This window comes from Carcharodon carcharias, chromosome 9, assembly GCF_017639515.1.
Source record: "Carcharodon carcharias isolate sCarCar2 chromosome 9, sCarCar2.pri, whole genome shotgun sequence".
NCBI classification, from domain to species: Eukaryota; Metazoa; Chordata; class Chondrichthyes; order Lamniformes; family Lamnidae; genus Carcharodon; species Carcharodon carcharias.
Genome location: NC_054475.1, coordinates 167,892,293 through 167,904,330, shown reverse-complemented (window position 1 = coordinate 167,904,330; position 12,038 = coordinate 167,892,293). Strand labels below are relative to the sequence as shown.

The 12,038-nt window shown below is 45.9% G+C and overlaps 1 protein-coding gene across 1 annotated transcript; it reads left to right on the top strand.

The window, feature by feature from the left end:
* Positions 1 to 679: 679 nt before the first annotated feature.
* Positions 680 to 11,637, top strand: LOC121282498 (coagulation factor IX-like). Its single transcript, XM_041196200.1, has 6 exons — positions 680 to 771; positions 6,414 to 6,442; positions 6,538 to 6,672; positions 8,189 to 8,460; positions 10,113 to 10,233; positions 11,005 to 11,637. Exons 1-6 carry the CDS (start codon positions 680 to 682, stop codon positions 11,547 to 11,549), a joined length of 1,194 nt encoding a protein of 397 aa, XP_041052134.1. The 3' UTR covers positions 11,550 to 11,637.
* The last annotated feature ends 401 nt before the right edge of the window (positions 11,638 to 12,038 follow it).

Sequence of the window (12,038 nt, the reverse complement as noted above, 5' to 3'; positions counted from 1 at the left end):
ATGGACTAGGAATGTACCTCATTGTTTTTGATCCTGAAGTCCGTATGTGATATTTCCTCAAGGTTAGGAACACTCTTGTAGCTGGAGATCTAGATTGGTTTACATTGGGTATTAAAGTGACAATGATTCATTTTCAGATGGTAACCAGTGCGAGTCCAATCCTTGCGAAAATGGAAGTGAATGTAAGGATGGTATCAGCTCCTACTCTTGTTGGTGCCCACCAGGTTTTCAAGGGAAACACTGTGAAATAGGTAAGAAAATAAGGAAAATAATTTCCTGAGTGGTTACACCCACACTTTTGCATTAAGCACTGCTCAGAAAAGAGAAGAATTTGCATTCCTATAGCAACTTTCCCAGCCTCAGAATATATCAAAATGCTTTACAGCCAATGAGGTACTGTTTGATGTATAGTCACTATTATAACGCAGCAAATGTGGCAGCTAATTTGACAGTGACTGCCCTTTAACGTCAAGGCAATATTTGTTCAAGGAGACGTGGTAAAATTGAATCGGTCTCCACTGGTTGGGATCATAGCGAGCAGATGGTTGTGATTGTTGGAGGCCAATCATTTTGATTTCAGGACCTGGCTGAAAAAATTCAACAGTGTAGTGATCGAGGCCCAACCATCTTCAACTGCTTCAGGAACGGTCTTCCTTCCGTCATAAGATCAGAAGTGGGGATGTTCGCTGATGATTGCAGAGCGTTCGGTACCATTCGCAACTCCTCTGATGCTGAGGCTATTAATACAATTGCAGCATTGTCACTGGACGAGTAATGCAGAGAACCGGGTTCAAATCCCACAACGGCAGATGGTGGAATTTGAATTTGATTTAAAAAGATCCGGAATTAAAAGTCTGATGATGACCATGAAACTATTATCGATTATTGTAAAAACCCATCTGGTTCACTAATACCCTTTAGGGGAGGAAATCTGCTGTCCTTACCTGATCAGGTCTCCATGTGACTCCAGACCCACAGCTATGTGGTTGACTTTAAATGCCCTCTGAAACGGCCTGGTAAGCCAGTCAGTTGTATCAAACTGCTACAGAAAGTTGGATAAGGAATGAAACCGGACATACCACCCATAATCAACTTAGGCACCAGAAATGACAACGGCAACCCTGGCCCTGTTGACACTGCAAAGTCCTCCTTACGAACGTCTGGGGGCTGGTGCCAAAATTGGGAGAGTTGTCTCACAGACTAGTCAAGCAACAGCCTGACATAGTCATCCTCGCAGAATCATACCTTACAGATAATGTCCCAGACACCACCATCACCATCCCGGGGTATGTCCTGTCCCACCGACAGGACAGACCCAGCAGAGGTGGGAACACAGTGGGATACAGTCCGGGGGGAAGTTTCCCTGGGAGTCCTCAACATCGACTCTGGGCCCCATGAAGTCTCACGTCATCAGATCAAACATAGGCAAGGAAATCTCCTGCAGATTGCCACATAAATCATCACCCCGCCCTCTGCTACAGCCCACCAACTGATGAATCAGAACTCCTTCATGGTTGTTCGGTCTTGAGTTGCTAGATCTGTTTGAAACCTATCCCATTTAGCATGTTAGTAGTGCCACACAACACAACGGAGGGCATCCTTGATTTGATGATGAGCCTTCGTATCCACAAGGACTGTGCGGTTGTCACTCCTACCGATACTGTCATGGGCAGATGCATCTGCAGCAGGCAGGTTGGTGAGGATGAGGTCATGTATGATTGGAGGAAGCACTGAGGGTGTCAAGGGCACAGAATGTGCTCTGGGTACAGTACAATGTCCATCATCAAGAGTGGATCAGTAGCACCACTACTGATCGAGTTGGCCGAGTCCTAAAGGACATAGCTGCTAGACTGGACCTGTGGCAGGTGGTGACAGAACCAACAAGAAAACGTACTTTACCTTATTCTCACTAACCTGCCTGCTGCAGATGAATCTGTCCATGACAGTATCAGTAGGAGTGACCACCTTGTGCCAAGTCCCATCTTGACATTGAGGATACCCTCCATCGTGTTGTGTGGCACTTACCACCGTGCTAAATGGGATAGATTTCGAACAGATCTAGCAACTCAAGACTGGGCATCCGTGAGGTGCTGAGGGCCATCAGCAGCAGCAGAATTGTACTCAAACACAATCTGTAAGCTCATGACCAGGCACATTCCCCACTTTACCATTACCATCAAGCCAGGGGATCAACCCTGGTTCAATGAAGAGTGCAGGAGGGCATGTCAGGAGCAGCACCAGGCATACCTTAAAATGAGGTGAAGCTACAACACAGGACTGCTTGCAAGCCAAACAGCATAAACAGCAAGTGATAGATGGAGCTAAGTGATCCCATAACCAATGGATCAGGTCTAAGCTCAGCACTCCTGCCACATCCAGTTGTGAATGGTGGTGGACAATTAAACAACTTACTTGGAGGAATGGAGGCTGCACAAATATCCCTATCCTCAATGATGGAGGAGCCCAGCACATCACTGCAATAGATAAGGCTGAGGAATTTACACCAATCTTCAGCCACGAGTGTCAAGTGGATGATCCATCATGGCCTCTTCTGTAGGTCCCCAGCATCACAGATGCCAGTCTTCAGCCATTTCATTCACTCCACATGATATGAAAAAATGGCTAAAGGCACTGGGTACTGCAAAGGCTATGGGCCTTGACAATATTATTTTTAATTCATTTATGAGATGTGGGCATCACCGGCTAGGCCAGCATTTATTGCCCATCCCTAATTGTATTTGAGAAGGTGATGGTGAGCTGCCTTCTTGAACTGCTGCATTCCATGTGGTGTAGGGAGGGAGTTCCTGGATTTTGACCCATCGACAGTGAAGGAACGGCGATATATTTCCAAGTCAGGATGGTGAGTGACTTTGAGGGGAACTTCCAGCTGGTGGTGTTCCCATCTATCTGCTGCCCTTGTCCTTCTAGATGGTAGTGGTTGTGGGTTTGGAAGGTGCTGCCTAAGGAGGTGAGTTGCTGCAGTGCATCTTGTAAATGTACACACTGCTGCTACTGTGCATCGATGGTGGAGGGTGTGAATGTTCGTGGATGAGATGCCAATCAATCGGACTCCTTTGTTCTGGATGGTGTCAAGCTTCTTGATTGTTGTTGGAGCCGCACTCATTCAGGCAAGTGGGGAGTATTCCATCACACTCCTGACTTGTGCCTTGTAGATGGTGGACAGGCTTTGGAGTGTGGGGGATGGGATGGGTCTGAATGAGCAGAATTCCTAGCCTCTGACCCGCTCTTGTAGCCATGGTATTTATATAGCTAGTCCAGTTCAGTTTCAGTTCAATGGTAACCCCCAGGATGTTGATAGTGGGGGATTCAGTGATGGTAATGCCATTGAATGACAAGGAATGATGTTTAGATTGTCTCTTGTTGGAGGTGGTCACTGCTTGGCACATGTGTGGCGTGAATGTTACTTGCCGCTTGTCAGCCCAAGCCTGGATATTATCCAGGTCTTGTTATATTTAGACATGGGCAGCCTCAGTTTCTGAGGAGTCGCAAATGGTGCTGAACATTGTGCAATCATCAGTGAACATCCCCACTTCTGACCTTATGATGGAAGGAAGGTCATTGATGGAGCATCTGAAGATGGTTGGGACAAGGACACTACCCTGAGGAACTTCTGCAGTGATGTTCTGGAACTGAGATGATTGACGTCCAACAACCACAACCATCTTCCTTCGTGCTAGGTATGACTCCAACCAGAGGTTGGTTCCGCTATTTAAGAAGGGTTGTAGAGAGAAGCCAGGGAACTACAGGCCAGTGAGTCTCATGTCAGTGGTAGGGAAACTATTGAGTGAAAATTCTGAAGGAGAGAATCTATCTCCACTTGGAGAGGCAAGGTTTGATCAAGGATCGTCAGCGTGACTTTGTCAGAGGGAGGTCATGCCTAACAAATGTGATTGAATGTTTTGAGGAGGTGACCAGGTGTGTAGATGAGGGTAGTGCAGTTGATGTAGTTTATATGGATTTCAGCAAAGCCTTTGACAAGGTCCCTCATGGAAGACTTATAAAGAAGGCAAATGCACATGGGATACAGGGTAATTTGATAAGGTGGATTCAAAATTGGCTTAGTTGTAGGAGACAGAGGGTGATGACAGAAGGATGCTTTAGTGACTGGAAGCCAGTGTCCAGTGGCATACCACAGGGATCTGTGCTGGGTCCCCTATTATTTGTCATTTATATGAACGACATAGATGGCTATGTGGGGGGTAGGATTAGTAAGTTTTCGGATGACACAAAGATTGGCTGGGTGGTTAACAGTGAGGTTGAGTGTCTTGAGCTACAGGAAGATATAGACGGGATGGTCAAATGGGCAGGTAAGTGGCAGGTGGAATTTAACCCTGAAAAGTGTGAGGTGATACACTTTGGAAGGAGTAACTTGACAAGGAAGTATTCAATGAATGGCATGGCACTAGGAAGTTCTGAGGAACAAAGGGACCTTGGCATGTATGTCCATCGATCTCTGAAGGCAGAGGGGCATGTTAGTGGGGTGGTGAAAAAGGCATATGGGACACTTGCCTTTATCAATCAAGGCATAGATTACAAACGTAGGCAGGTCATCTTGGAGTTGTATAGAGGCCACAGCTGGAGTACTGTGTGCAGTTCTGGTCGCCACATTATAGGAGGGATGTGATTGCACTGGAGGGGGTGCAGAGGAGATGTTGCCTGGGATGAAACATTTAAGTTATGAAGAGAGGTTGGATAGACTTGGGTTGTTTTCATTGGAGCAGAGAAGACTGAGGGGTGACCTGATCGAGGTGTACAAGATTATGAGGGGCATGGACAGGGTGGATAGGGAGCAGCTGTTCCCCTTAGTTGAAGGGTCAGTCATGTGTGGACATAAGTTCAAGGTGAGGGGCAGGAGGTTTAGGGGGGATGTGAGGAAAAGCTTTTTTACCCAGAGGGTGGTGAGGGTCTGGAATGCACTGCCTGGGAGGGTGGTGGAGGCAGGTTGCCTCACATCCTTTAAAAAGTACCTGGATGAGCACTTGGCACATCATAACATTCAAGGCTATGGGCCAAGTGCTGGTAAATGGGATTAGGTAGGTAGGTCAGGTGTTTCTCACGTGTCAGTTCAGACTCGATGGACCGAAGGGCCTCTTCTGCACCGTGTGATTCTGTGATTCTGCGATTCTTTGAACTCCCTCCCTAACAGCGCTGTGGGTGTACCTACACCACATGGACTGCAGCGGCTGAAGAAGTCAGCTCACCATCACCTTCTCAAGGGCAACTAGGGATGGGCAATAAGGTCAGCCTAGCCAGCGATGCCCACTTCCCATGAATGGATTTTACAAAAGCAGTCCGTGCTCTCATTCAGCAAGTCCTGGACAACATTCAGGCTGGAGCTGATAAATGGCAAGCTGATAAATGTGTGTTACAAATTCCAGAAATAGTCAATTTTAGAGGTAGCAAAAGAATGAGGGTTTCAGCAGCAGATGATTGGGAACATAAAAATGATTATCTTGAAACCTAATATATTAGCAGCTTAGCATTTTCTATGGCTGTTGTTAGTTGCTAAATAGCGTGACGACCTTTGACCTGGAAGCAGTATAGTAAGGAAGCTGTGTAATTCCTTCAAAATGTCATGGACTTGGTTTTAAGGATGTTTAAAAGGGACTTTTAAGAATTTGCATCAATTATAAAAGAATCAATTGCAATTTCCTTGAATATTAAGAAATATTGATCCTTGTGACCTGGCAAGCTTTGACCTGGAAGCAGTACTTACAGGAAGGAAGTTAAGAAAGTAGCAATGTGATTGGTAGGCACAAAGAAAGGCTGTACATATAAAGAAGTACTGCATTGCCGGAAACAGTAATCGAGCTCCTGGTATGTTTAAGAACAAGCCGGGCTCTCTGCAGAAAGGTCAGTTTTCTGCTTGGCAGTAAGAAGAGGTAGAATAGAATTCCAGAAGTTCTTGGGGAAGTGATGTATGACTGAGCTAAAAGGGACTGAATCCTAAAAGTGTGTTGAGTAGCTCAGGCATACTTAAGAGCTGAGAACATGTCTCCAAGGACCAAGATCATGAACCAGCTATTATTGGTTGGTTGGTTGGTTGGTTGGAAACACCATCAGATCTGATATGACCCAAGTGCAAGAGGGCTCATAGACGTGTGCCTTGTTGGCGTTAACCATCTCCAAGGACCTTGGATGAAACACTGCTGGTGAAAGTGACACAAGGGCCCAATCGATTGAGTGGGAAGGCGAGAGATCCTACGTATCAGAGAGTTGGAAAGGCTGTGAGATTGCTGCATTTGTGTAGAGAGTGATGGTGGGTGCTTGTGGTAGCAAAGACATGTCCTTGTTTTATTGACAATTTAAAGTGAAATTTACCTTTTATATTTGAAGTATCATTTTCCTGTTAATCCATGTGTAACTTGTGTTTGTTCTGATTCGTCTTAAAGTAAACGCTATGAAAAGCAGAATCTTGCTGGTAATTTCTTCATTTGTGGGTCACTTAGTGGAGTTGGCTTTTTTAGTTCACAGTTGCCCCATGGGGCTCATGATAATAGCTTTGTACTCTTGTAGAACCATTAAAATTGTGCAGTTTGGGCAATGGGAACTGTCATCATTTCTGCAAAACCGATTCAACACAAGGAGTGCGGTGTGCGTGTGCCCCAACCTACAAACTCGATACGGATCAACGTTCCTGTATCCCTGAAGGTAAAGTCTCCTTTTATATAGAGTTTCATTGAGTCTACAACACAAAAACAGGCCATTCAGCCCTCTGCTCCATTGTGGTTTATGTTCCACAAGAGCTTCCTCCCACCCCTCTTCATCTAATGCGATCACCATGATTTTCTATTAATTTCCCCCACATGTGGTTATCTATCTTCCCTGTAAGTGCACCTGTGCAATAATGGATTTGCTGAGTAATCACGGTGATTAATCTCTATCAATGAGTCCACAAAAGACCCACACATGAGGTAAGGAAAACTCTCAATGGTGAGGAGCAATGGGAACCTTGTGCAAACAGAGTAATGATGCGCTAGACACTGCCTTTAAGAACATAAGAAATGAGAACAGGAGTGGATCCTTTGAGCTTGCTCCACAATTCAATGAGTCCTGGCTGATCTAATCTTGTCCTCAACTCCACATTTCTGCCTACACCACCCCCACCCCCCCACCCCCGCCCCTCACCCCCATAAACCTCAGCTGCCCTACAGTTCAAGAATCGGTCTATCTCAGCTCTAAATATATTCAATGGCTCCACAGCTCTGAGACGCAGAATTCCAAATATTCTCCACCCTCCTGAGAAAAGAAATTCCTCCTCATCTCCAGCTTAAATGGGCAACATCTTGTTCTGAAACCAGCCCCCTAGTTTTAGGTTCCCCCCTCAAGTGAAATCACCCTCTCAGCATCTACCCTGTCAAAGCCTCTTCAGAATCCTGTTTCAATAAGATCACCTGTCATTCTTCTAAACTTCAATGAGTATAGGCCCAACCTGCTCAACCTTTCCTTATAAGGCAACCCCTTCACCTCAGGACTCAGCCTATCAGCAGGTATATTCCTCCTTTAAATAAGGAGACCCAAAACTGGGAGCAGTAGTCTAGGTGTGGTCTCACCAATACACTGCACAGTTGTAGCAAGACTTCCCTACTTTTAGACTCCGTTCCCCTCCTGCAATAAAGGCCATCATTCCATTCATCTTCCTAATTACTTGCTGCGCCTGCAAGCTTTTTGTGATTCATGTACCCAGATTCCATAGTGTCTCTCCATTTAAATTTTGTTTTGTTCTACTCTTCCTGTCAAAGTGGACAAACTCACATTTTCCCGCTCGTCTGTCAAATGTCTGCCCACTTATCCCTTTGCAGACTCTTTGGGCTGAATTTGTCTGTCGAGGGGTGGTCGGCTTGAGGGGGTGGTTGGCGGGAGGCTTGGTAAATGGCAGGTAGGCCACATCGGAATGGCTCCCTGATGCATTCCCACACACACACACACACACACACACACACCACCCCCACCCCCACTCCCTGGGGGCTTTCCCAAGGGTAGGATGGGGGGGTGGGTTGACTGAGGTGGGCAGCCAATTTTTTTACAATTAAGGCGCCAATTAGAGGTGACCTCCAGTATCTGCATTATTTTGCTTTTGTTATGGAAAGCAGCTCAGAGCAGATGCTGTTATATAGAGAACCCATAGGGCACCATAGGTTCATTCATTTCTGTCCTTTTTTGACAGTGGAACACTCATGTGGTCGAATCGCAGCTTCCATTGCAGTGCGCTCACTTAATACCAATTCCATGCCGGATCCTGGAACCAACAGCACTGTTCCAGTCAACTCGCATCTAGATAACATTACAGATGCTTCGCATACAACTAACATAACAGCTGCTTCCAGTACCAGTAACACCACAGGAGCCCATAACTACAGCCACGTCAAATCAGAAGCATCTGATGACACCAGAATAGTAGGTGGTGAAGAATGTCCGAAGGGGGAGTGCCCTTGGCAGGTATGGTCTTTACATTTTAACGAAGGAAGGACTCATGATCAGAGTTGGTAGGTCTGCAGCCTTGACTGTACCCCTGACAGATGTGGTCCCTGCTGAACTGCTAGTGGAAAGGGAGGGCACCTCCACCTTGAGGCACCCTTGAGGGGCCAGTAAGAGAATTATAGATGGGCCAGGCAAGCAGGGGGCAATTAGAGGGGTGAACCCACCCAGCAATGGCCACTGGGACAGCCATTATTGCTCGGTGTTCCTCTGTGGGCCTTGGATTGGCTGGAAAGGAAGGGACTCCTCCCCTCCCACCCCTCCTGGGAAGTTGCTGGGAGGCTGCCTCACAGCATCTGGCAGATTCCCCCACATGGGCCTGAGACCATTTCAATGATGTTAAAATGCTGGTGACCTGGTAAAGTGGCTGTCAACAGGCCAGTCAAGTTCTGTCGAAGGGTCATGAGGACTCGAAATGTCAACTCTTTTCTTCTCCGCCGATGCTGCCAGACCTGCTGAGTTTTTCCAGGTAATTCTGTTTTTGTTTTGGATTTCCTGCATCCGCAGTTTTTTTGTTTTTAGGCCAATCAATTGACTGAATTGGTTGCCTGCCAACCAGGCTGGCAATTAGGGATATTCCTGGTGGTGGGAACACATTGAGCTTCTCTCTAGATGCTTTTCACTGCCATTTTACCACTGCACGCTCCCACCATCCCTCTGGGAAAATTGCGGCTGCAAACTCTGCTTCCGTCTCCACAGGTACTGACTATTTCCAACATTTTCTGTTTGTATTTCACATTTCCTGCATCTTGTATTTTGATTTGTATAAAGTTAATATAAAGTGAATTCACCAAGGCTGCTTAGACAGCACCTTCCAAACGCACGACCACTACCACCCAGAAAGATAAGGGCAGCATGTAGATGGGAACACCACCACCTGGAGTCACCATCCTGACTTGGAAATATATCACCGTTCCTTCACTGTCGCTGGGTCAAAATCCTGGAACCCCCACCCTAACAGCACTGTGGGTGTACCTACACCACATGGACTGCAGCGGTTCAAGAAGGCAGCTCACCACCACCTTCTCAAGGGCAATTAGGGATGGGCAATAAAAATGCTGGCCCAGCCAGCGAAACCCACATCCTGTAAATGAATAAAAATAAACACCTCACTAATGTCAGATTGTCTTTTGTGTACTGAGTACTTCTTAATTCCTGCTAGGTGATTGTGGTGTTGTTGGTTGTATGAAATATTGACTGCAGTTTAGGTAACGCTAAATGACAAAGTGTAGCTGGAAACAACTGGGCAGAACATCAGTACACAGGAGGAACATCTTATTGTAGAGGACTGTGTGCCATAGAGAGCCCTAAGTGGCAGGGACTGTGTTTGTCTATCTACCACTGGATGGGATAGAGTGAAAAAGCTCTGGCAAAGTCACTGACCTGAAACCTTAACTCTGTTCCTCCCTCCACAGACACTGCCTGACCTGTTGAGTACTTCCAGCATTTTCTGTTTGCAGCTCAAATTTCCAGCAGCTGCTGGTATTTCTGTTTTTAGAGCGAGGCAGCTCATGGTTCCATTGGGCAACCTGTACCTGCTCCTGTTGACAAAGATCCATATTGCCCCGTCCCCAGCTTGTGAATTAATAATGTATGTCTGCTTTTTGTTAAAGGCCATGTTACTGGATGTTACTAAGAAAAAAGGATTCTGTGGTGGAACCATCTTGAATGAAAAGTGGGTGATTACAGCAGCTCATTGTTTTCATTACCCTTTGAGCTTTCAGGTAGTTGTTGGTGAGTAGTATGTGAATGTGGTTTCTTGCTTTTTTGGATGCCACAGAAATGCAGAGTGGTTACTTGCATGATGCATCAGTGCCTCTGCATGGAGGCGTCCCACTTGGGACTGCATGGGTGCACTTGATTTATTGCGCCTGGACATGAATCCATCCTCCAGTGTGAAACTGGAAGCTGATGCACGTTGGTCTCTGGCTCTGTTATGTGGCCTTGCTTAGCTTGGACCCTGAGCAAATATGGACCTGAGACCATAATTAATAGGCAACCAGGACCAGGAATTACTTACAAGTGCCTGAGAAGCAGCACAACACACTGAGAGTGCTGCATAGTTGGAGGTGCTGTCTTTTGGGTGAGATGTTATACCGAGGGCCCACCAGTGCTCTCATGTGGATCTAAAAGATCCCATGGCCATTATTTCATGGACGAGCAGTGGTTACCACCACCCTGCCCCCCACCCTTACCAAGCTAATATTTATCCCTCAACTGCCCTTTCGAAACAGATTAACTAGTTATTATCATATTGTGGGAACCTGCTGTGCATTAATTGGCTGCAGCATTTCCTACATTGAAACAGTGACTACGCTTCAAAAACACTTCATTGCTCTCTGGCTCCCTCGCCCTCTGGCCCTCTGGCCCTCTGGCCCTCTGGCCCTCTGGCCCTCTGGCCCTCTGGCCCTCTGGCCCTCTGGCTCCCTCGCTCCCTCGCTCCCTCACTCTCGTTTCATTGTACATTTGCCCTTTTTAAACATTTCTCTTTTTAATTTGCAACAGGTGAACATAACGTTAATGAAATTGAAGGGACAGAGACATACCATGAAGTGGAGGAAGTGATAAAGTATCCAAGGTATAATGCCAGTCGAAGCAGATATGATCACGACATAGCACTAATCCTGCTCAAGACACCAATACAGTTCAATGCCTTCACCATCCCCATTTGTCTCCCTGAAAAACACTTTGCTGAGAAGGTGCTGATGACCCAGGATTATGGGATGGTCAGCGGCTGGGGACAGCTAGCCAATATGGGATCCACTGCTGCACTGCTACATAAAATCAACATCCCTTACGTTGAACGCAGTGCATGCAAAGACTCCAGTAAATACAGTGTCACAGGGAATATGTTTTGTGCTGGTAATTCAGATGGAAATAAAGATGCCTGTAAAGGAGATAGCGGGGGCCCTCATACCACAAATTTCAAGAACACTTGGTTTTTAACAGGCATTGTTAGCTGGGGCGATGGCTGTGCGGTTTCTGGAAGATACGGCTTTTATACAAGAGTGTCGCGATATTATGGTTGGATTAAACAAAAAATAGGGTAGTGATTCAAGTGTGGAATAGTCTAGCATAACATCCACGTGCGATTTGGTAAGTGGGGGGTTTTCAAAACAGATATATATATATATCAAACATAAAGATTTCTTAAGAATTATTAGTGACAGTCAATCTTGTGGCTTGGTACAAAATATGGTATTAATCTTAAGAGTTGCTCACAAGCATTTATCAATCATCAGTTTTTGATGCTAGATTAATTTGAATTCATACAAACTTATATCAAACTCTTAAGTTGGACTGCCCATGCCTAATAAATGAAATCTTTGCTGATGTTATCCCTGTGTCTTCATGCTTTTTAACTCACCACTATTGACATCTTTACCAGTTTGTCATTCTGTACCTCACTGAGTTCTGACAACAACCATTAAACCCGTGACAATCTTGCTGTTGAATTAACACAACTTACTTTCCATTTGCGTTTCCAAATCTCCCTCAGGTTTTTCCAGTTTGAATTCGAGGGTCAGGAGTTTTGGAAA

What these genes read in the sequence shown, in the direction of transcription:
- LOC121282498 (XM_041196200.1), top strand. Translation starts at nt 680, where the DNA reads ATGTTCGCTGATGATTGCAGAGCGTTCGGTACCATTCGCAACTCCTCT. An exon ending in GCAGCATTGTCACTGGACGA is followed by an intron (nt 772 to 6,413) that starts GTAATGCAGAGA and finishes TTCGTCTTAAAG; the next exon opens with TAAACGCTATGAAAAGCAGA. An exon ending in AGGGGGAGTGCCCTTGGCAG is followed by an intron (nt 8,461 to 10,112) that starts GTATGGTCTTTA and finishes TTTTTGTTAAAG; the next exon opens with GCCATGTTACTGGATGTTAC.